Source organism: Callithrix jacchus, chromosome 12, assembly GCF_049354715.1.
Source record: "Callithrix jacchus isolate 240 chromosome 12, calJac240_pri, whole genome shotgun sequence".
Taxonomy (NCBI): Eukaryota; Metazoa; Chordata; class Mammalia; order Primates; family Cebidae; genus Callithrix; species Callithrix jacchus.
Window position 1 is genome coordinate 80,501,327 of NC_133513.1, and position 25,049 is coordinate 80,526,375.

The following is a 25,049-nucleotide window of genomic DNA, read 5'->3' on the forward strand; positions in this document are numbered from 1 at the left end:
AAATACCTAATTAAATATGAGGAAAAAGAATCAGAGTAGTTGAGGGTGGTTGCATCTGAGGAGAAGCAAGAATAAAGGTTCGAAGATACATAGGGTCAGAGATACGTAATTTTGTTACTGTGATAATATATTTTATGTTTTTATATATATATATATATATACACACACACTATGTTTATATATATATATATACTATGTTTTATATATATAAACTGTGTTATATGTATGAAACATACAATTTAGTAGCATTAACATTTAGCATTCAGTACATTTACATTGTTGTACAGTTGTCACCACTGTCTGTCTCTAGAACTTTTTCATTATCCCGCACTGAAATGCCAAAGCCATTAAATAATAACGCCTCATTGCTCCTCCTCTTAGTACCTGGTAACCGTTGTTCTACTTTCATCTCTATGTATTTGACTATTCTAGGTACCTCGTATAAGTGGAATCATGCAATTTACTTTACATGGCTTATTTCACTTGACGTAATGTCTTCAAGGTTGTAGCACATGTTAGCATTTCTTTCCTTTTAAAAGGCTGAATAATATTCCATTGTATGTGCAAATCACATTTTGTTTATCCATTTATTCATCAATGGACACTTGGGTTCTACCTTTTGGCTGTTGTGAATATGGGTATATAAATCCCTGTTTGAGTATCTGCTTTCATTTTTTTTTTTAGATAAGTACCCTGAAGTGAGATTGCTGGATTGAATGGTAATTCTACATTTAAATTTTTGAGAAACCACCATACTGTTTGATAAAGTGGCTACCCAATTTTTCATTAACACCAGCAATACACTAGGGTTTCGAATTTGCCACATCCTCACCATCACATTTTTTTTTTTATAAAAGCCATCCTAATGAGTATGAAGTCTCACTGTGGTTTTAATTTGCAATTCCCTAATGATTAGCGATATTGAACATTTGCACATGCTTATTGGTCATTTTTATATCAGCTTTGGAGTGATGATGTCTCTTCAAGCCTTTTGCCCATTTATGAATTGGGTAGTTTGGGATTTTTAAATTGTGTTTTAGAAGTTCTTTGTATTCTCTGGCTGGGTGCGGTTCCTCATGCCTGTAATCTTAGCACTTTGGGAGACCACAGGAGGTAGATCACAAGGTCAGGAGTTCGAGACTAGCCTGGCCAGTATGGTGAAACTCCATCTCTACTAAAAATACAAAAATTAGCCAGGGGTGGTAGCGCACACCTGTAGTACCACCTACTTGGGAGGCTGAGGCAGGAGAATGGCTTGAACCCAGGAGGCACAGGTTGCAGTGAGCCGAGATTGAGATTGCACCACTGCACTTGAGCCTGGGCGACAGAATGAGATTCCCTTGCAAAAAAAAAAAAAGTTGTTTGTGTACTCTGAATATTAAGCCCTTATTGAATATGCAATTGAATATTGATTTTCAAGATATTTTCTTTCATAAAGAATGGGTTGCTTTTTTGCTGTATTGATCATTTCCTTTGCTATGCAGGAGCTCTTTAGCTTGAAAAGTCCAACTTGTCTGTTTTCTTTTGTTGCCTGTACCTTTGGTGTCACATTCAAGAAATAATTGCCAAATTCATACCATAACACTTCTTCCCATGTTTTTTTCTAAGGGTTTTATAGTTTTAGCTTTTACATTTAGGTGTTTGATCCATTTTGAGTTAATTTTTGTATATGATGTTAGGTAAGAGTCTAGCTTCACACTTTCACATGTGAATATCTAATTTTGCCAGCATTATTTGTTGAAAAGACTGTCTTTTTCCCCATTGAATATTCTTGGCACTTTAGTTGAAAATTATTTGACAATGGATGCAAGGATTTATTTTTAGGCTCTCTTGACCATACTATTGGACTGTACGTTTGTTTTTATGCCAGGACAACACTAATTTTAGTACTGTAGCTTTATAGTAAAATTTGAAATCAGGAAGTATATGTCTTTCAACTTGTGTTTCCATTTATTTATTTATTTTTTTGAAACACCATCTGGCTCTGTTGCCCAGGCTGGAATGCAGTGGCATGATCTCAGTTCACTGCAACCTCCACCTCTCAAGTTCAGCAATCCTCCCACCTCAATCTTCTAAGTAGCTGGGACTATAGGCCCATACCACCATGCTCAGCTAATTTTTGTATTTCTTGTGTTGATGGGGTTTTGCCATATTGCCCAGGCTGGTCTCAAACTCCTGAGCTCAAGCATTCTGCCCTCTTCAGTGTACAAAGATTATAGGTATGAGCCACCGCACCCCATACTTCTTATATTTCAAGATGACTTTGGCCCTTGAGGGTCCTTTATGAGTTTTAGGATGGATTTTTTTTTTAACTTTTAAGTTTAGGGGTACATGTACAGTTTTGTTACATAGGTAAATTTGTGTCATGGTGGTTTATTCTACAGATTATTTCATCACCCAGGTATTAAGCTTAGTACCCATTAGTTATTTTTCCTGAGCTCTCCTCCTCCCACCTGGATTTTTTTTTTTTTTTTTATTTCTGCAATAAACATTGTTGGGATTTTTGTAGGGATTGCATTAATCTGTAGATTGCATTGGATAGTATTGACATCTGAAAAGTATTAAGTCTTTTAACCCATGAACACCAGATGTCTTTCATTTGTTTATGTATTCTTTTATTTCTTTCAGCAATGTTTTGTAATTTTCAGTGTACAAGTATTTTACCTCCTTGACTAATTCCTAAGTATTTTATTCATTTTGATGCTCTTATAAATCTGTTTTCTTAATTTCCTTTTCTAAATGTTCATTCTTAGGGTATAGAAACACAACTAATTTTTTACACATTAAATTTGTGTCCTTCGCGAATTTATTCTTTTTTTTTGTGTTTGAAATTCTTGAGGTTTTCTCCATGTACGATTATATCATCTGCAAACGGAGATTTTACTTGTCCCTTTCCAATTTGAGATGATTTTTATTCTTTTTTTTTGAGACGGAGTTTCGCTCTTGTTACCCAGGCTGGAGTGCAATGGCGCGATCTCGGCTCACGGCAACCTCCGCCTCCTGGGTTCAGGCAATTCTCCTGCCTCAACCTCCCGAGTAGCTGGAATTACAGGCACGCGCCACCATGCCCAGCTAATTTTTTGTATTTTTAGTAGAGACGGGGTTTCACCATGTTAACCAGGGTGGTCTCGAGCTCTTGACCTCGTGATCCACCTGCCTCGGCCTCCCAAAGTGCTGGGATTACAGGCGTGAGCCACCGGATTTTTATTCTTAATTGCTTTCTCATACATTGAATACTATGTTGAATAGAAGTAGTGAAAGAAGGCATCCTGTTTTGTTTCTGACTTTAGAAGAAAATCTTTCAATTTTTTGCCATTGAATATCATATTAGTTATGGGATTTTTTTTTTTATTCCCCAGACAGAGTTTTGCTGTGTCCCCCAGACTGGAGTGTAGTAGTACAGTCTCGGTTCACTGCACCCTCCTCCTACCCCCCGGATTCAAGTGATTCCCGATTCAGCCTCCTGAGTAGCTGGGATTACAGGCGTCCGATACTATGCCCAGCTAATTTTTGTATTTTTAGTAGAGTTGGAGTTTCACAATGTTGGCTAGGCTGGTCTCAAACTCTTGGCCTCAAGTGATTCACCTGCCTCGGCCTCCCAAAGTGCTGGGATTATAGCAAGCCACTGCACCCAAGCACTGTGGGATTTTCATATATGGCTTTCATTATATTGTGGTAATTTCTTTTCATTCTTAGTTGATTGAGGATTTTTATCATAAAATGGTGCTGTTTTTTTCAAGCTTTTTTTTCTGTGCCCATTGAGATGACCATATGATTTGTTTTCTTCCATTAACATGGTGTATCATACTGTTTTTCATATATGGAATCATTTTTGCAGAAGAAGTTTTACTTGGTCTTCATGTATAATCCATTTAATAAACTGTGGAATTCAGTTTGTTGGCACTGTGTTGAGGATTTTATATCAACATTCATAAAGGCTGCTGGTCTGTAGTTTTCTTTTGTAGTGTCTTTGTCTGACTTTGCTATCAGGGCGATGCTGGCCTCATTGAATGTGTTAGGAAGTGGTTCCTCGTCCATTTTTGGAAAAGCTTTGGGAAAAAATGGTGTTTAAATGTTTGATAGAATTCACAGATGAAAAAATCAAATCTAGGACTTTTTCTGGAATTTATTATTATTGATTCAGTTTTGTTACTAGTTATAGGTCTATTCAGATTTTTTTGTGATTCAGTCTTGGTACATTTTGTGCTTCTCAGTATTTCTTCATTTAATCTAGATTATCTAATTTGTTGACATGCAATTTTTCACAGTACTGTCTTATCTTTTTTTAACTTCTATACAATTAGTACTAGTGTCCCCATTTTTATTTCAGATTTTAGTAATTTGAGTCTTCTTTTTCTTAATGTAGGTAAAGCTTTGTTAATATTTAAAATTTTTTCAAAGAACCAGCTTTAGATTTCATTGATTTTTTTTTTTTTTTTTTTTAATTTTTCCATTCTCTTACTTATATCTTCTTTAAGCTTCGTTGTTTCCTTCATCCTGCTAGCTTTGGGTTTATTAGTTTGTTCTTTTTCTACTTTCTTAAGATGTGAAGTTAGATTATTGATGTGCGATCTTTTTAAATGATGTGTACAACTATAGATTTCCCTCTTAGGACTGCTTTTGTTGTTCTGTAATTTTTGGCATGTTGTATTTTTTTTGTTTTCACTTATTTCTAATCCCTTCTGATTTCTTTTGTGTTTAACAGTGTATTTTTAAATTTCCACAGTTGGCTAATTTTCTACTTTTTCTTCAGTTACTGATTTTATTCGTTCTTAATGTCATCCTGTTGTGATAAGAGGAGATACTTTATTTGGTTCCTTTTTTTTTTTTTGAGAGTCTTGCTCTGTCACCTAGGGTGGAGAGTAGTAGTGCGATCTTGGCTTACTGTGACATCCACCTCCTGGGTTCAAGCGATTCTCCTGGTCTCAGCCTCCCGAGTAGCTGGGATTACAGGCACAAACCACCATGCGCAGCTAATTTTTAGTAGAGATGGGGTTTCGCCACATTGGCCAGGCTGGTCTTGAACTCCTGACCTCAAATGATCCACCCACCTTGGCCTCCCAAAGTGCTGGGATTATAGGAGTGAATCATACCTGGCCCAAATCCTCTATTTTCTTACCTGTCTTTTGACTGGGTGTTCTTGTCCATTATTGAGAGTAGAATGTTGAAGTGTCCAGCTGTTATGAACTGTCTGTTTATCTTCAATTCTGTCAATTTTTGCTTCATATACCTGGGTGGTCTCTTATTAGGTGTGTAAATGTTTTTGATTATCGCATCTTCTTATATTGACATTTGTTGATATGTAGTATCTTTTTGTCTCAACCTTTTTTTGATTTAGTTTATTTTGTCTAATATGTGGCTACCTGCACTCTCTTTTAGTTATTAGTTGTGTAGAATATCTTTTTACATTCTTTGTTTGTGTCTTGGGATCTAAAATGAGTCCCTTGTAGATAGCATACACAATCTCTTGTAGATTGTAGGGTTTTATTTTTTTAATACATTCTGTCACACTCTGCCTTTTAATTGAAGAGTTTAATCATTTACAGTTAAAGTAATTATTGGTAAGTAATTATTGGTAAAGTAATTATTTAACTTCTGCCATTTTGCTGTTTTTTTCTATATGCCATACTTTTTGTCCCTCATTTCATGCTTTACTGGCATTTGTGTTTAGTTGATATTTTGTAGCAAAGCGTTTTAATTTTCTTGTTATTTCTTTTTGTTTATATTCTATGGCCATTTTGTGTATGTTGTGTGGTTGCCATTGGGGATTACATCTAATGCCCTAAAAGTTATAACACTGTGATTTCAATTTATACCAATTTACTTTCAATAGCATACAAAATTTCAGCTTCTGTAAGATTCAGTCCCTGCTCCCTTTCAGTTACTCATATCATACAATTACGTTTTTATGTATTATGTGTCTAAAAGCATAGACTAGTAATTATTTTTTAATGTACTGGTGTCTTAAATTATGTAGAAAAAAAAGTAGAGTTATAAACCAATGTGACAAAATGCTAGCTTTGGTTATTGCTCATGTATTTATCATTTCTTAGGATCTTTATTTTGTAATACAGCTTCAAGGTACTGTGTAGTCTGTTTTTATTTCAACATGAGGGACTCACTTCAGCATTTCTTACAGGACAAGTCTAGTGATAATGAACTCTCTCAGCTATTGTTAATCTGGAAATGTCTTAATTTCTTCATTTTTAAGGACATTTTTGCTGGACATAGTAGTCTTGGTTGCCAGGTATTTTTGTTTGTTTGTTTCCTTTCAGGATTTTAAATATATCATCCCACTACATTCTGTTCTCTAAGAGTTCTGATGAGAAATCTGTTGAAATTGAGGATCCCTTTGTTACAATTTGCTTCTCTCATTCCATGTTCAAGATTGTCTTTGTTGATAGTTTAATTATAATCTGTCTCAGTGTGGATCTCTAGGTTTTTCTTACTTGGAATTAATTGACTGACCTTCTTGAATACTTTTATATTAATGTCTCATCAAATTTGGGAAGTTTTTGATTACCGTTTTTTTCACATAATCTCTCTTGCCCCTTGCTCTCTTTTTATGCTGGGATTCCCAGAGTGTGTGCATGTTGGTCCACTTGATGATGTTCCACAGGTCTCTTAGGCTCTTGTCTTCAATTTTCCTTCAGTTTTGTTTTCTGTTCTTCAGACGCATGGTATTTTCAATTGTCCTACCTTCCAAGTTTACTGATTCTTCTGCCTTCCCAAATTGGCTTTTGAATTCAGTTTTTGTACTTTTCAGCTCTAGCTTTTATTTTTTGATGTTTTTATGTTTTCTATCTCTTTATTGTTATTTACATTTTGTTTGTTGACATTATCCATATCTTCCTTTAGCTTTTTGAGCACCTTTCAATATTTGTATTAAAGTCTATTTCTAGTACATGTCTGCCATCTGATCTTCTCAGGGACAGTTTCTGTTAATTAATTTCTTTTCATTTGAATTGCCTTACTTAATGTTTTGTTTGGGGTGGTTTGTGTCCTCCCTCCACCATGGCTTGTGATTTTTTGTTGTTGTTATTGTTGAAAACTGGAATGTGAATCTTAAAGAATGATAACTTTGTAGATCAGATTTTTCTCTTTTCTTTAGGATTTACTCTTTTGTTTGTTTTTTTATTTGTTATAGAGTATTTCTATACTGGGTATAATCTTAAGATCTTCTCAGCCTGTATTTTCCCCTGGGCCTGTGTAGTGACTTTCTCAATTGCCCTGTGTATGCAGTTCCTTTGCAGTATTAATCTTCCTTAAATGTTTGGCTGCTAAAAGGCAAAAAAGAAAAAAAGAAAATCAGAGGGGCGAAATAGCTCTGGTCTTTAAATCTGGAAATTTTTTCAGCCAATGGCAGTTGAACAGTGATAGTCTGCCTGTGTCTGTACATTTTGATCAGAAGCAGCAATTAGGAATCAGAACACAGATTCCTGATATTTGGAGGGCAGGGTCTTCATTGCCAACCTTGACTCTTAGAAAATGGGTGTAGGGTGCTCCAGGAACATGTGCATGGCTGCCTGCTGTGGGGGGTGAGTGACGGGTAGCCATAGCTGCACAAAGAGCTGAAATGGACTCAAACTAACTGTGATTTACCATTTAAGCCTTTCCTTAGAAATTGAAAGCCTGAATAGACTCCAGAGTTCCAGAATTACAGATTCTCCTTACAATTGTGTAGGTGAAGAGATGGGTTCCTGGTATTATTGTTCTGCCATCTTTCTTTGACCAATTTTTTTTTGTTTTGTTTTGAGATGGAGACTCACTCCGTAGCCCGCCCAGGCTAGAGTACAGTGGCGTGATCTTGGCCCCCTGCAACCTCTGCCTCCTGGTTCAAGCCATTCTCCTACCTCAGCCTCCAGAGTAGCTGGGATTACAGGCATGCACCACCATGCCTGGCTAATTTTTTGTATTTTTAATAGAGACAGGGTTTCACCATGTTGGCCTTGTGGTTCTTGAACTCCTGACCTCAGCTGATCCACCTGCCTTGCCCTCCCAAAAGTGCCGGGATTACAGGTGTGAGCCACCACGCCCTGCTCTTTGACTAATTTTTATTCCAAACTTTTTTTTTTTTAACATCATTTGAAAGGTATATGTTCTTGTATTATTTTTGTCAAAAATAATTTTAAAATGTATTCTTGAAGCTTATGTAGATCTGTTTCATTGGCACTATGAAGAAAGTAAAGAATTTAAAAAATAAAAACAGATTTTCTCACTCTGCTTATGGGTGCATCTCGTTCTAGCCCTTTGCAAGTGCCAGGGAGTGTAACCTGCAGGAGACATCAAGGCTTCAGGCCTGCATGGTCTGAGTGCTACCCTGTGAGTTTCAGAAGGTACAGCAGCCTGTACACCTGCAAGCCAGGTGCTGGGGCAGGTCCCTGGGGTTCTTGCCTACCTGGGAAATAAGCCCAGGGCAAGCCTGCTATGTTCTTCCTTCCCTAATCCCTCAGGGGTGGGATAGAGAGCACAGTGACCTCTGGGAGGTAAAAGCTGGTCTAGAATAATAATCAGAGCTGCCATTTCTTAATCCCCAAGATATCCAGTCTTCACAAGGACATACTGAGACCTGTGCTGACAACAACCCCCTACTGTATACCCTTGAGTAGTCCCACATTCTGGTGCTTGTTTTTTTTTTTTTCTGCCCTCTTTCCTTGTCCAGGTAAGAGGTCTGCCCATAAGGGGTATTTTGCACCATGTGAAGCTTTTTAAAAAGTTAGGCTTATTGAGGTATAATTTATACATAATAAAGTACAAAAAATTAATAAAGACTATGTTTTCAAATCTGAGTCATTAATGAGTTTAGATTTTTATATGTTGAAATTATTTGAAGTAAGGTATGTTTATATTAGGAAGATTTGTTGTCTAGATCATCCAAGTTTTGGGAGTATTGCCTCTCTGTTTTTGTTTACTACTTTTTTAGTCTCTACTTTCCAAGTATCTGTAGGCAAATTTTCCCATTTCCCTTTGGAAAGCACTGTTTCCTTGCTTCTTTTTTTCCGCCTTCCCATTGTGTCAGACTTATAAGGCAATCAGCCAACTGTGGGCATGAAATCCTTGGGAGGAAAGAGAAGGAAGTGGGAGGGGCAGCCATGGTGAATATTTCTCTAAGTAATATTCAAGTTATTTGAGAGAACATAACCTCATCCCCTTTTTAAAATGTTGTAATATTTTCTTATAGTTTATTCTCCTATAGGTCTCACAGTTGCTCACAGTGGTAGGTAAGAAGTCAAAAAGTTCAAATATTAAAGGGAGCACACAAAAGAGAGTATGTGGTTTTACCAACCCTCACTCAAAACAAAATTATGGGAAAATGCTGTAAAAGAAACCAGAACTCTTGGTTGCAAATAATAGAAAGTGACTCTGATTTACCTAATCAGAAAGGAATTTAAAAATATATATTAGGTAGATCATAGCTTGAAAACAAGACTTGGAAAATAGGTGGAGGCTAAGGGAAGCAAGACATGGCCACAAGGTTGCAACAGGAGCAATCTGCTTGCACACTTGAGGTACTGCCACTGGTGACTGTGCTCTTAACTCAGCTCTTCTGATGATCTCTGTGAATACTCTCTGACTCTCCTGTACCTTGCTCTCACTAGGTATTCTGTATCCACAGCAAAGAGACCTATAAATAGTTGGTTTCAGGCCTGTACATGTGATAATAGAAAGATGAGGAAAGAAATATCCGCTTTTAATGTCTTGAAATTATCTCCAAATTGGAATGGTATTTTGATTGCTTAACAGGCCGAAGATGACAAATATCCCCTACAAATTTCTCATATTTTACTCTCTTCACAACTACATCTGTAATTTAAAGTTTCACATATTCTTTTGAAAATCGTCTTCATTGTTTACTCACTTTTTAAAAAAAGGAAATGGGAACATACTACTACTGTTCCGCACCTTTTAAAAAATTTATGTCTTAGGAATCTTCCATATTTTTGTGGACATCTACCTACCTGATTCTTTTATTAGCTACCTTTTATTCTGTTTCATAATCATGGAACTAGTATGGTCCATTGCTAGGTCCATTGAGTCTATGGTTTAAACTTGTGCCTTTGAAAAAGGTATTTTTATATACTCAATGACATGTTTAAGAATGTTTCTTCCTCCTATCTCCTCTAGCTTTGGCAAACTGAATAGTTTCAAACTTTAACTTTTTATAGCTTGTTGGAAAAAATTGGTATCTTGTTATTTGATTGTGTTTTTTTAAATTGTGAGGTTTAGTGACTTCTTGATGTATTGGTCTTGTGTACTTTTTGGGATGTGTGTGTACGTGTATACTGACCCTACTTCCAACTTATATTTCTTTTAGGTTGTATATGTTTTCTTTAATGACTTTCAGGAAATCAATTTTACTCTTTCTTCAGACAGTTGTATAATGCTCTAACTCTCTTGTCATTTGAATTTTGTGACTACAAAATTCAGATGAAGCAATGATAGCATAAAGTGCTTGGTGGGTTATCCTTCGTTTTGCATTATTGATTGTTTATTAAGAAGTATTCTTGAAAAGTCACCTTGCTTTAATTAGCAAGTAGGAAGGGCTTTTAATACAGAGAAATGTCATGTATCCACTACTCCTGACTTACTGAATCATCTTCTCTAGATAGAGAAGGTAAAAGTGAAAAGGGAATTTAAGAGTTCCTGCCTTTTTGTTGTCTTTAGCATTATGTTGCTGTTTAATGTGAGTGAGTCTAATTTCTTTTTTCTTTTTTGAGACAAAGTCTCACTCTGTTGCCCAGGCTGGAGTGCAGTGGCACAGTCTTGGCTCACCGTAACCTCTGCCTCCCAAGTTGAAGCAGTTCTCTTGTCTCAGCCTCCCAAGTAGCTGGGACTGTGGGCATATGCCACGATATCCATCTAATTTTTTCATTTTTAGTAGATACCGGATTTCACCATGTTGGCCAGTGGTTTTGAACTCCTGACCTCAAGTCATCTGCCAGCTTCGCTCTCCCAAATTGCTGGGATGACAGGGGTTAGCCATTGTGCCTGGCCTAATTTATTTACTCTTTTTGTTATGAACATTCTCCCCTCCTCCAGGCCTTTTGTTTTTACTATTTTAATGTTCCTTTATATATGCTGCTGTTTTGTTTCATCTGTGATTATCTCCCCGCATCCTCTTTCTTGGCTGTTATAATATATACGTACCTTTTAAATCTGAGCTTTGATGGTAAATTCACTGCAGCTCTGTTGGTTGGTTTCAGATAATTTTTATATTTCCCCCTTTGTCTTTTTTACACTAGAGTCATTTGTAGTTGTTTATACAGAATTTTAGTTTTTAAAACTGCGAGTCTTTCGTTATAGGTTGAGTTATGAATTCTTAGCCTGTTATTTAAATGAAGCTTTTGAAATCTGTTTTACTGATCTGTATCATATCTAACTACACCAGTATTTCCTTCCTTGTCTGACGTGAACTCTAAAATTATGTGAACACTTTCTCCCTGTTTCCTGGCATTTCCACTGAAATTGGTCCTCATTCTTAGTTAGAAATATATCCAGAGTTATGGTTTCTTTCTAATGTAATGACAGAAGCAAATTAAGTATTGCAAGAATTTATTAGAAAACTGCATTTAGTTGACAATACTTTTAGTATATATTTTGATAGTCATGAAATCTTTAATTTTTACTGTACCTTTTCTCTGCTCCAATTTTACGCTCTATTCTAGGGATGTAACTATTTCTACTACCTGACTAGGAAGCATGTATATTGTATCCCAGTAGATTTTTTTTTTTATGGATAGATATCTCATATCCGGTGTAGGTAGCCACTAGCCACATGTAGCTATTTATGTTTAAATGTAAATTAAATAAAATAAATTTACTCACCTATTTGTGCTAGCTATATTTCACGTGTTCAGTAGCTACATGTGGCTAGTGACTACTGTTTTAAGACAGTACAGATACAGAACATTTTCATTATTGCAAAACGTTCTGTTAAACAGTGCTATTCTATACAGTGTCATTCTGCTTCTCATTCTAAAAAGTTCTAATTCCTGAAGATGATGTACTCCTTCCATTACTCATTTCAGAATACTAATGCTGTCCTCTAGTATTAATCAAAATAAATTTGAGAGTTTTTAAAGGTAGGTTGCATTTTACATACAGCTATTTCTAAATCAGAGGCAATAAAATCTACCCATTTTAAATATACAGTTTTCAGTGACTATTCACACACACACACACACACACACACCCCGTCATGTAAACACCACAACAACCAAGATTTAGAACACTCACTTTATAAAAAGTTTTCCTTATGCCCATTTGCAGTCTGTTCCCAAACCTGGTCTCAGGCAATATCTCATTTGCTTTCTATCACTATAGATGCTTTACCTATACTAAGATTTCACATAAATACAGTCCTATAGTATGTACTCCTTTTTGGTGCTGGCTTCTTTCTTTTAGCACAGTGTTTTTGAAATGTATCCCTGTTGTTGCTTGTATTAATAATTTGGTTTTTTTTTTATTGCTGAGTAATATTACATTGTATGGATATAATATTAGTGTGGTGGTTATTTGGGTTGTTTTCAGTTTGGGTCTGTTATGAACAAAGCTGCTATAAGGATTCATGTACAAGACTTTTATGGATGTATATTTTTGTTTCTGTTGGTTCAGTACCTTTAAGCAGAATTGTTGGGTCACATAATGTAGATAAATTGAACAGAATAGAGAGTCCAGAAAAGCTTACATATACATTTCTTGACAAAGGTGCTGAGATTATTCACAGGAAAAGGATAATCTTTTTTAACAAATAATACTGGAACAACATTGAAAACAAAGTGAACCTTGACTTTTATGTCTCATCATACACAAAAATTAATTGGAAATCAATTGTAGACCTAAATGTAAAAGTCAAATCTAAAAATATAAAACTTCTAGATAAAAACATAGGAGAAAATCTTTGTAACTTTTGGCTTAAAGATTTCTTAAACAGTGCATATAAAATTAACCATATAAGAAAAAAATGGACAAATTTAACTTTATCAACATTAAAAATTTCTGCTCTTTGAAAGATTCAATTAAGAAAATGAAAAGGCAAGCACAGTTTGGAGAAAATATTTGCAATGCATATATCTGACAAAGAACTTGAGTGTATAATATATACATAAAGATGCTCTTACAACTTCATAATGAGAAGATAACCCCATAAAGAGAAGGGCAGGTTAGGTGTGGTGTCTCACGCTTGTAATCTTAGCACTTTTGAGTCTGAGGCGGGTGGATTGCTTGAACCCAGGAGTTTGTGACCAACTTGGGCAACATGGTGAAACCCAGTCCCTACAGAATAAAAAAAAAATGCAACAAATTAGCTGGGTATGGTGGCATGTGCCTGTAGTACCAGCTGTTTGCGAGTCTGAGGGAGGAGGATAGCCTAAGCCTGGGAGGCAGAGGGTGCAGCGAGCTGTGATCGCACCACTGCACCCTTGCCTTAGTGACACAGTGAGATCCGGTCTCAAAAAAAAAAAAGAGGGCAAAAAATGTAAACAAATTTTACAAAAATATAGATGGTCAATAGGCATATGAAAAGATGTTTAAAGTCAGTCATCAGGGAAATGAACATTTTAACCATGAGATATCATATATACTGGGATGGCTAAAAAAGGGCCTACAGGGATTGGCAAAGTCATAGATAGATTAACTGGAAGTCTTATGTATGTTGGTAAAAGCACAAAATGGTATAATTTCTTGGAAGAAATATTTGGCAGTTTTTGGTATTATTTTTGATAACCTTCCAAATTTCTTCAGTTAGTTATAGGTTGGTTCTGCCACTGTTTATTTCTTTGTTTGGAGGAGTCTCATTTTGTCACCCAGGCTGTAGTGCAGTGGTGTGATCTCAGCTCACTGCACCCTCCTGGGTTCAAGCACTTCTCCCTGACTCAGCTTCGCCAGTAGCTGGGATTATACCATTCTTGCCTTATTTTTGTATTTTTGGTAGAGACAGTTTTACTATGTTGGCCAGGCTTGTCTTGAATGCCTGACCTCAAGTGATCCGTCTGCCTTGGCCTCCCAAAGTGCTGGGATTATAGGCCTGAGCCCCTGTGCCTGGCCTACCACTGTTTATTTCTTTTCCCTCCAGCTTTAACTATTTAGAGTAGATTTTCTTGAGTACTAGGAATCACTATTTCTGAGCAGAATTATACAAAGCTGTTTTGTTTTTTCTTTAACTTGAGGCAGTGTAGGAGAAAGCAGTATTGTCATGTAAAAGTTGCAAACAAGAACATTTTAAACAAGAGTTACTTTCCTTGTATTGGATATGTGACAGAATTAATTCTAATAACCATCCTGAAGATGGTCAGGAGACAGTAGTTAAGAATTGAAATGTTTGGGGCTTGCCTGTGTTAATGGGATAAGGCAGGGATGATTTATGTATAAATTTATGTATTAGTAACAGCAGTAACAGCTGTAGTTATACTAGGGTTCTAAGAGCAAATGTTGATTAAACATGAATGCAGCAGGGGTGGTATGGTTTGGCTCTGTGTCCCCACCCAAGTCTCTTGTTGAGTTGTGATCATCAGTGTTTGAGGAGCGGTTGGTAGGAGGTGATTGGATCATGGGGGTGGTTTGTGATGGTTTTAGCACTATCTCCCTAGTGCTGTCTCATGCAAGGAGTTCTCCTGAGATCTGCTTCTTTATAAATGTGTAGCACCTCCCCCCTTTTCTCTCTCTCTCTTTCCTGCTCCTACCACAGAGACATGCTTGCTTTCCCTTGGCCTTCTGCCATGATTATAAGTTTTCTGAGGCCTCCAATTAAAACCTTTCTTCTTATAAATTACCGAGTCTCAGGTAATTCTTTATAGTTGTGTGAGAATAGACTAATACAAGGGGAAATATGTATGGTTACAAATAGTGAATTAGTCGTGGAAAAAAATAGCGAATAAATAATTATTTTACTTTTTCAGATGCTAATTTTTCTTTTAGAATTGGTGGGAGCTGTCCAATGTCCTTAGGCTGTTTTCCAAATGAGATACCAAAAGCTAGTTCTCCACTGGGTTTCTCAGGCTGCTAGAAGCATTCATTATTATGGTTGTCAAAACTTGGAGTTTTGTTGCCACTATGCCCACAGTAGTGTTTGTTACGTAACAGGTGCTTGATAAATATTTGCTAAATGAATTTTTGGAAAATACAGTCTGTCACGCCTTTCTTCTGCAGTATGCAATCTTCTGTGGAGATCATCTAATAGGTTTTTTTCTCAGATATTGTACTTTTGAGGCCTTGAATTGCTGTCTTTTGTATTTTCTATGTCTTTGCAGAGACTTTCCATCTTTCACTCATTGTAATCATTTTTCTTTACATCTCTGTACATATTTATAGTAACTGTTTTAAAGTCTTTGTCTGCTAATTCAAACATTTGGTTCATTTTGGAGTCTGATTCTATTGCCTGCTCTTTTTTCTTTGTAATAGGTCATGTTTTTCTGCTTTGCCTGTCTAGTAAATTTTAATCATATGTTCAAATGTTGTAGGGAGTTTGGATTGTTGCTTCCTTTAAGGGTGCTGAGTTTCATTTTTCCAGGCATTTGAATTAACCGTTGATCTAGTATTGTCAGGTTTGGTTCTCTTTGTTAAGGCAGGCCTACTTCAGATTTGTCTTTTGTCCTAGGGCATGGTTTTTACTTTAAGGTTGCCCTTTCCGGTGTCTCAGCTAAGTATCTGAGTGTTCAAGGAGGTCTCTTCCACTCTGCCTGGGCCAGAATTCCCAGCTTCTCCAAGTATTATATTACATTACCTCTGGTGTCATCTCCATTATGCTTTCAGATCCTGTGCTTAGACAGGCCAGCTCCCAGCCAAATTCCTGATATGAAATCCATACAAATTTAGGCCCTTGGTCCACAAACTCCAGCAGCCTGAGCAGTCTAATCTCTTCCTGTTTACCTCAGTGAAATCTGTGTTCCACTTGAGTTCCATTTCCTTCTGCATCCAAGAAGAGCCACCATGCTGAAAGCAAGGGGCACTGTATTTCTTTGTTCTTAAGGATCATAGCCTATCTGCAATAACTGTAGTGTGATATAAAAATATATAATTTCTATTAGTGACAGTTAAAAATACTGCTTGCACTACTTGGTAATACAATTTTTCAGATTCAAGTCCATATACTCTTTTTCTTCACCTCACCACACACGTATTTTCAGAGGACCTACTCCTTCTTCCTGCCAGTAGTTATAACTCCTGCCAGTAGTTACATTATAATTTTGGTTACATCAATATTGACTTTTTATGGGATTATAACTAGATAAATGCCATTCATAGTTAAGTGATGTAGCATTTTATGATTTTTTTTCTGTATGTTTTGTTTTTCTTGGACTTACAGTTGTCTCTCTCTTTTTTTTTATTACTAGTTTTCAGTGTTCTTAGCTTTAATTTATAAACTTGCTTGCCCATAATTGTATAAGTCTCTCAACATGTTTAAGCACATTTGGCATTATATCAATTTTATCTTTTCCAGGTGCCTTCTGATCTTTCCCAGTCTGGGTTAATTGTTCTCCTTGGCTTGCTGTATGGCTGTCTACTTAAGATGGTGAAACTCGATCTCTACTAAAAATACAAAAAATTAGCTGAGCATGGTGGCGCATGCCTGTAATCTCAGCTACTCAGGAGGCTGAGACAGGAGAATTGCCTGAACCCAGGAGGCGGAGGTTGCGGTGAGCCGAGATTGCGCCATTGCACTCCAGCCTGGGTAACAAGAGCAAAGCTCCATCTCAAAAAAAAAAAAAAAAAAGATGTCCCTTCACTATCATTCTAGGGATTCTCTTTTCCTCTCTTGTGAGTTAGATTCTTCAGTTCTTGGAAACTGTCATCTTCTTTCATGGTTTCCCACTCTTTTTTTGGCAGAGCACATCTTTAGTAACTTCCTGACAAAGTATATGGGAAACAAAATTATTTTGAGATTTTGCTTATTTTAAAATGCCTTTATTATATAGTCACACTTGATTTATAGTCTGTCTCGGTATGGAATTCTAGACCGAGAAGTTTTCCCTCAAAATCAGAAGGTTTTGCCCAGTTGTTTTTTAGCTGCTAGTATTGCTGTTAAAAAGGGTAATGTCATTTTGATTCCACGTTATTTTTATGAAACCTGTTTCTTCTCAGGCAGCTTTTAGAGTCTGCTATTTCTTTAGTATTCAGAAATTTCATAAGATATGTATGCTTCTACTATTTTCATCTGTTTTGCCAGGTACTTGTGTACTCTTCCAGTTTGAAAACATCCATCCTTCAGTTTTGAGTATTTTTCCTGAGTTACAGCTTCGGTTTCTTTTCAGTGTTCTCTGTTTCTGGAACTCCTAACATATGTTGAATATCCTGAACTCTTAATTTTTATTTAATCTTCTGATTTTCATTTGTCTTTTTATTCTACATGTTCTTTCAATTCCTCAGCCTTGTGCTTTTCTAGCCCTTCTTTTCCCTACCTTATGGGGTTGAAGATTAAACAATTTATATATCTGAGGTGCTTAGAATATGCCTGGCATATAGTTAAGCGCTTGTATTAGCTGTAATTGTTATTGTTTACTTTCATTACTGTCTTGAGGAAGGGGTCTTTGGTCTTGATTCTTTGACTTCTTGGCTGTACATGACCTTGGGTGAGTTCTGTAATCAGTTTGAGACCTACCTCCCTCTTCTGTAAAATGTTAATAAGCTCTATCTCTCAGATGTTTGTGAGGGTCGAATGAGAATATATGTGAAAATGTTTAATACTTTTATACAGAGTTAATAGTTAACACATGGATCTTTCAAATATCAAAATTTTTAGTTTGAAGGGAAAATGATGTCTGAATTTTTAGGGTTATTTTCAAGAGTGCTTGATTATGACTGTCTTGCAAATCTGTCTGAGCTAGGTATACTTGCACTAAATGCTAATGCTTTTAAAGAAGTTATGTTTTAATACTCAATCTCTTTATGTTAGGTTGAAGATAGAAGATTATGAAAATATTCATTCTGTGGAAAGCTCTGGCTTTACTTCAGATTGTATAAATCTGTGTAATGTAATAATTATTTAAGAATGACATGATTAAACCTATGGAAAGGATATTTGTTTGGATTATTTATTTTCACTTAAATGGTATTTGAGATTGGGGAAAAAGAATCTTTTGGTTTTTCTCAATAGTATTAATGTAATTTCAAATGTTAGCTCATTTTTGTTAATGGTGGCTTTTTGTTTGTTTGTTTTGTTTTAAGGTTTTTGGATTCAAAGCATAAAAACCATTACAAGATATACAATCTGTAAGTATGTTTTCTTATTTGTATGCTTGCAAATATCGTCTAAAACAACTATTAAGTGAAAGTTATTTCCTTGTTAGAGTAAGGTAAAGATATATTTTAACAGAATTGTATTCCTAAACCAATTAATTCAAGAAGTGCGAGAGCATGGTTAGATCATTTAGAAAGTGTAGTGATGAGGTAAAACAATGTTGGCACAGATTCATGTTACTTGATCTGCTTTAAATGACTTGGCATCTAGCCCATCTTGGAGTCCATAACCGTGTGGTAATTTGAAGTGTAATTCACAGCAGAGCTTCTGTTAAAGCACTAATAGCATCTTCCATGGAGGTATACTTTAGAGTGAATATAATTTTGTGTATTCTGTGTCTCTAGAGCAATTGACTGAAAAAGCTATTAGGGCATTTTCTAACTGTATATAACATAAGTTATTTAAAATTGCTGAATTAGGTGGTTTGTCTTATTTAGGACAGAGTTTTAAGGACTGCCCACCTGATTGATAGAACTAGTTGACTCTTTATCTTTTCCTTTTTGTTTTTCTTTTGACTTTGGGAGTAGAGATGTGAAAAGGTAAAAATGAAGGAAGGAAGAAACTAACAATTTTTTTCCATAAAGACTTTTTCCTTCTCAAAATATGGACTATTTTCTGATTTTTAAAAATCGGCACATAAAAGATATTATTTTTCTACCTGACTTTTATCTTTCCCATGCGATATCTGTAAATTATAGATAGGAAAAAATTTTAATGTAAAGTTATACACACCAATTCACTGTTATAATTTGTCTATAGAGTTTATCAAACGTAAGAACAAGATTCACTCTGCCTTCAGTGGGCATTAAATGTTTACTAAAAAGAAAGATTCTCTGTGCCATATTGTCTTGTGGTGTGTTGTTTTCTTTTTTATCTGTAATTTAGTGATCTTTCTAGTGTGATAAAATGTCAGAAGTACTGAGAGTGGAGTGGACGTTGATATTATTACTTTCAGTGAATTTTCACTGATGTTTCTCAGATTCACAAAGGAACAAATGTTTGTTAAGTCTGTATCACTTACTAGGTATCACAAAACATGTTGTGGGGAATGCATACAGAGGTGAATTGGATGTCGCTCCAGTTCTCAAGTAGCTTACATTCTAACGTAACAGGTAGACAAGGCATTACAGAAGAAGTAACTCTTGTATAGAAGGTTGCAATGAAGAGAACATTGGAAATAGTAATTGTACCTCATAGGGAAGGTTTCATAAAGGAAGGCATGTTTGAGCTGGTGTGAAAAGAACCAGAAAGGGTTGACTTTCAAGCCTAGGAGAGGAGGGGAAGTGGCATTACAGGTCAAAGGAATGGCACTGTAAGAAGTTTGTTGGCATAAAAGTGTGTAGAATATGGCAGCTAATTCATTATAATCAGTTTGTGGTGTGTGTATGTTGGGATGGGAGAGAATTGCAGTGGCGATAGGCAACAAGATAAAGTAAAAGTTGTTATGGAAACTTAATGGGCCCAACTTGCATGTGATCTAAGCATTTAGGGGTCTTTCTCTTTTCCTGATAAACGTCTCCTACAAAGAGCCTTGTTGCAGATACCATAGTGTTTCTTTGGAGGAAAATAAAAACCACAAAGCTTTGTACTTTTGTACAGTTGGATTAAGAATGTAAGTAATAAAAAAGGATAAGAACTTTCAAAAGCTGAAGCCATAAACTGAGTCACTTCAGGCTTAGACTATCAGAACTTAAGAGAGTTTCAGAATGGTGGTTGAAAGACACTAAAGACAAATTCTGCCTTTTTCAATATCTAGCTTAACATATTCAAAGAAAGGGAAGGAAATTCTTTTCATTCCTGTGTGTAGTGGCTTCCTGCTTCCAGAACTTAGGACTTTGGCTGTACTGTCAGATTGTAGGTCACTTACATTATTATGGTTAAAGTTGGCATTGGAGAGAGCCTAGGAACCTGACTGCCTCTTTGTTTTTATATTTCCAAACATTGGATTCCCAAGTTAATGAAGTCTCTTGATTAGTTGAGGATAGCTTTTAATGCATATATTTTAACACCCCTTTCCCACATGAAATCATAGACTTTCAGAACTGGAAAGTACCTGAAAGAGATCATTTAGTCCAACCTTCTCATTTTACAGATGGGGAATCTGAGGCCTAGAGAAGTTAAGTGAGTTGAACAAGGTCACACAGGTACATAAGGTAGCAGACCATCCACTGTTTATGCCAATATTCCCTTTATGTTTTGCTTTTTTGCTTGTTCGTTTTAACCTCTCCGAATTTTACTGACTTCAGAAGTTTCTAGAACTACTAAGTTATAGCATGTTCTGAGTTCTAATATCACTTTCCAATTTTACCCTTTTTCTACCCCTGTTTATGTTTCTGATTCTGGGTAAGTGAGTCTGGCAAGCAGCAGGTGTTCTATTTTATTTCTTTTATTTTTAGGATAGTTATTACATGAGATATATATGTCTTTGCAAACACACATAATTTGAAGATCTTAAAATATTTGCACTAGGCATACCCACATTTAATAGTATGTTAAACATTTTATAGCAAAAATATGATATATGTGGGTGGAGTGTTCTTAATATGGATTTTCTAATAATCTGTATCTCTGTTTTCTTCAGGCATTCATAACATTAAGCAAATTCAGGTGTACTGATACTCAGTTGAATTAATCAGTTTGTTTTGTACAAGTATATTTTATTTTTGTTCCTTGCTCTATAATCTGGTAGAGATGGGGAAGGGGAGGTAGTGAATAAAGAGATGTGTACTTCTTGCCTTTGAGGAATTTAAGTGTTCACTGTATGCTAATTTTAAAAAGATATTTGCTGTATTTCAGTGCATATTTTATTTGACATTATCATTTTGTGGTAAACCTTTAGCTGTTACTAATATTCATCTATTAAGTTTTCTTTTGTAAGATAGTGATAGCTTCAGTGAAGAGAGTAAAGAAGAGACCTGCCTACCTTGCTGATTCTATGGCTTTTCCCGTTAATCTTACTCGTTTCTTCAGTTTCTGCCTTTTGCTTCATAAAAACTCACTCTTTAAATGCTTATTCATTTCTATTGTCTCATAGAAGCCAATATGAGGTAATGATATCTTTTGAGTTTTAGTTATAAGGACATATAAATGGTTAAATTTAAATGGCTAAACCCCATTTGCTGTTTGTGTATCTTTAATTTTAGTTTGTTGAGAGACGTATCACTACCAAACCACAAAGAATTTAAAAGAAACTGTGGGTGGATGGTAGGTGGAAGGAGGGCATGTATCAGAAATTTTGATTAAGAAGAAAGTCTTCATCCTTATCCTACCAGCTCCTTCCTTGAACATACTTATCATTACCAGTCCCAGCATATTTGCTCCCATATTTCCTATACTTACCTGTGAAGATTTTCATGCTTTTTACTGTTACTGTTGGTTCTGTTATTACTGCTCTTATAGGAATGCTGACTTTGACTAAAATTTGTTACTGCTTTTCTGTTTAAAACTTTTTTTTTTTAGTTGTAAGTAGAATTATGGAACAGTAGTGGAAAAAGTTTGACTTTTGTAATCAGATACTGAGCTTGAGTTCTGGCTCTTTCATTTATATACTGTTATTTGGGGCAAGTTTTTAAATGCTCTTCTAAATCTTAACTTTCTCATATATAAAATGAAGATAATATTGACCATTATCATAGGTTTTAAGGATGAAACAAAAAAAGTAGAAACCTTTGTAAGGTGTCTAGTTTATCTAGTTAACATTTAGTAGTTATTATTTCCACTTTCCGTCCATATAGTCCTCTTAACAGTAATATTTGAGAACCATTTTATTAAGGCAATCTTAAGGAGTGTCCATCAAAGCACATGTTCTAGGATCCTGAGAAAGTAGGGGAAGTTTAGAACTGGAGCCGCACAAAACTAATGGTTACTTTCTGTTTCTTAGATTCTGTTTCCTAGTCCTATATCTCTGATTCCTTATAAAATACTCCATTATGAATTCTTCACTATTGACAATTTCTCCTTCTTTATCTGTACTAAAGAAAGTGTAAAACGTGACTATCTTCTTTATCAGTCCTCTTCTTTTTCCTGTTTTTCATATCAGTGGGTATGAAATTATTAGCAAGGATGCATATATGTGCATATGTCATGACTAAATGCATTTTCTTTCTAGCAAAACTCAGTATACTAAATTATACTAAAAAGGAAAAGCTTGTTTTACTTTGAGTGGTAATATAAAAGTTGTTTTATTTCAGGTCTGACCAGTTAGAAACCAGTGGATTGCATTAACTAATTTATAATTAGTTAAACCTTCATGTGAATTTGGTTTTGAAAAATTTTTTTTTTTTTTTCCTTTTTGAGATGGAGTTTCACTCTTGTTGCCCAGGCTAGAGTGCAGTGGCTTGATCTCGGCTCACTGCAACCTCCGCCTCCTGGGTTTAAGCGATTCTCCTGTCTCAGCCTCCTGAGTAGCTGGGATTACAGGCATCTGCCACCACACCTGGCTAATTTTGTATTTTTTACTAGAGACGGGGTTTCTCCATGTTGGCCAGGCTGGTCTCAAACTCCCGACCTTAGGTGATCCACCCTCCTTGACCTCCCAAAGTGCTGGGATTAAAGGTATTAGCCACCACGCCTGGTCTGAAATTCTTTAAAGTAGAGAAACTATATAGATGTTTTTCAGGGTTTCTGAATGTACAATACAGGTCCACAGTCACTTATCTGAAATTCTTGAGGCTAGGTATATTTCAATATTCAGAGATTTTAATTTTCAAAAAGGTAACACAGATGCATATACTTTTACATAAACACCCCAGTGGGGGTTGGGTCAGTACCTGAAATGAAATGTTTAACTCTTCACTCTTTAATCTTTAAGTGTATTAAAGATTATGTACAATCTTACAACTTCAGATCAGGATTTGCTGCAGTTTAGTTTACCATAAAACTTAAGAGAAAATGTTACTTTTGGGATTTTGGAATTGCAGGTTAAAGAGCTATGGGCCTTTTTTTGTTTTAAAATGCTAAGATTTTATTTTAAATATTTTTTTTTTAATTTCTTTTGCACAGTAGTTGGAGTTACCAAGATACTGCTGACCACAACTGATATATAAGATCTCTTTCTGAGCCTTTTATTGTTTGTAAACATGGCCTGTTAATTATTAGGAAGCCATACATACTAACATATCACTACTATTAGGACAAATATAAGCATACTCTAGTAATGACAAGTCAGCATTTTACCTATTCCGTATTGATTTTACTTATTCTTTTATTACTCTCATACTGTAATTAAAATTTGCAACCCGAGGGCTTTTCAAGAGGGAGAAATGTCTGGTTTAAAAAAAAATTAGCATTGTATCCAAGTAGATTAATTGACATCATTCAGATTTTCTTTCCTGTCCTTATGCTTTTATTATTTTTAACATATATATTTTTGAAGAACAGTTTGAGAATTGTGTATGCTTAACTATGAGATACAGATCCTATTGAAAGTAGTCAGATGCTATTGAAACTGTTTATAGATACTTAAAACATAAAAAAAAATTCCAATAGCATGCAAAATTTTCATATAGGAAATTTGAAGGCATGAAAGCACCTGAATTTGCGGTACCATATATTAGTGGCCTCACAAGTTTTGTGAGCAAATGTATTAGCCCTAATTGCATACACTTAATCTTTTAAGCTTTGGTTTTATATTATGAAATGGGAGTGATAACAGTATCTACTTAATATAATTCTTGTTATTACATGAAACAATTAATGTTAAACATGGCATAATTAATAAATGACACATTATAAAGATTCAGGCAATGTTTTTTAATATTAATACTTTTTTTCTTCCTAAGTGCAAAAGATAACTTTATATCACTTTTAAACTTTTCTTTTAGTTGTGCTGAAAGACATTATGACACCGCCAAATTTAATTGCAGAGGTAGGTATAAATGTACTATGTTGTATAACTTAAACCCAATAGACAGTATCTTACTGTCATAACAATAGTGAATCATCTAGATTATTGAGTAAGATACATCTTAAGAATGATCTTAAAAATTTTGAAAAAATAAATTTAATTTTGCTGTTGTGATTTAGGGAAAAAGTATTGCATAAAGCTGTTAATATTTTCAGGAAGACTAAAGTGCAGATAGACTAAGAATTAGGAAAATTCCTAGACTAAAAATAGTATAAGGAGATACTGTTTGAGGCAGTTGGTCTAATAATAAGCAAATTTAGGGCGAAAGCAGAACTCTTAACTCTTCTGTGTTGCAGAATGGCATAAAAGGTCAGGAGAATATAACAAATGTTAAGAGGAGCCTGATAGATGAGTGGAGGGAGCTGCTTTAAATGAATTCTACTCCAGGCTTAAGTTAACTCTCAGAGCCCACAAAAACATTCACTTTTATTTGTGAAATACAATTGAGTTCTCTCATGGCTTAACACTGTGAGAGAACTGAAGAGTTGAGAAACTTGGGAGATGCTGCTGTGATAGTCAAAAAGAGAAAGTGGGTGCCATGAGGGTACTGATTGTGATATATTTGCCGTTGATCCCTCCTGAAAATCTAGAATGGACTTTCAGACAGTTGGTTTGAAAATTCTAAATCGGGCCGGGGCGGTGGCTCAAGCCTGTATGTAATCCCAGCACTTTGGGAGGCCGAGGCAGGTGGATCACGAGGTCAAGAGATTGAGACAATCCTGGTCAGCATGGTGAAACCCCGTCTCTACTAAAGATACAAAAAATTAGCTGGGCATGGTGGCACGTGCCTGTACTCCCAGCTACTCGGGAGGCTGAGGCAGGAGAATTGCCTGAACCCAGGAGGCGGAGGTTGCAGTGAGCCGAGATTGCACCATTGCACTCCAGCCTGGGTAAAAAGAGCGAAACTCT

General features: G+C 35.6%; 1 protein-coding gene across 4 annotated transcripts in view; it reads left to right on the plus strand.

The window, feature by feature from the left end:
• PTEN (phosphatase and tensin homolog) overlaps window positions 1-25,049 on the plus strand; it is a 101,928-nt gene that overhangs the window by 36,199 nt on the left and 40,680 nt on the right. For 2 of the 4 annotated variants that reach the window (XM_078345970.1, XM_078345971.1), the window contains exons 3-4: window positions 18,163-18,207; window positions 24,058-24,101. In XM_078345970.1, the coding sequence (XP_078202096.1) occupies window positions 18,163-18,207; window positions 24,058-24,101 (89 nt within the window). The remainder of the gene's footprint in view (window positions 1-18,162; window positions 18,208-24,057; window positions 24,102-25,049) is intronic. The other 2 variants (XM_078345969.1, XM_035268407.3) reach the window with 1 other exon arrangement.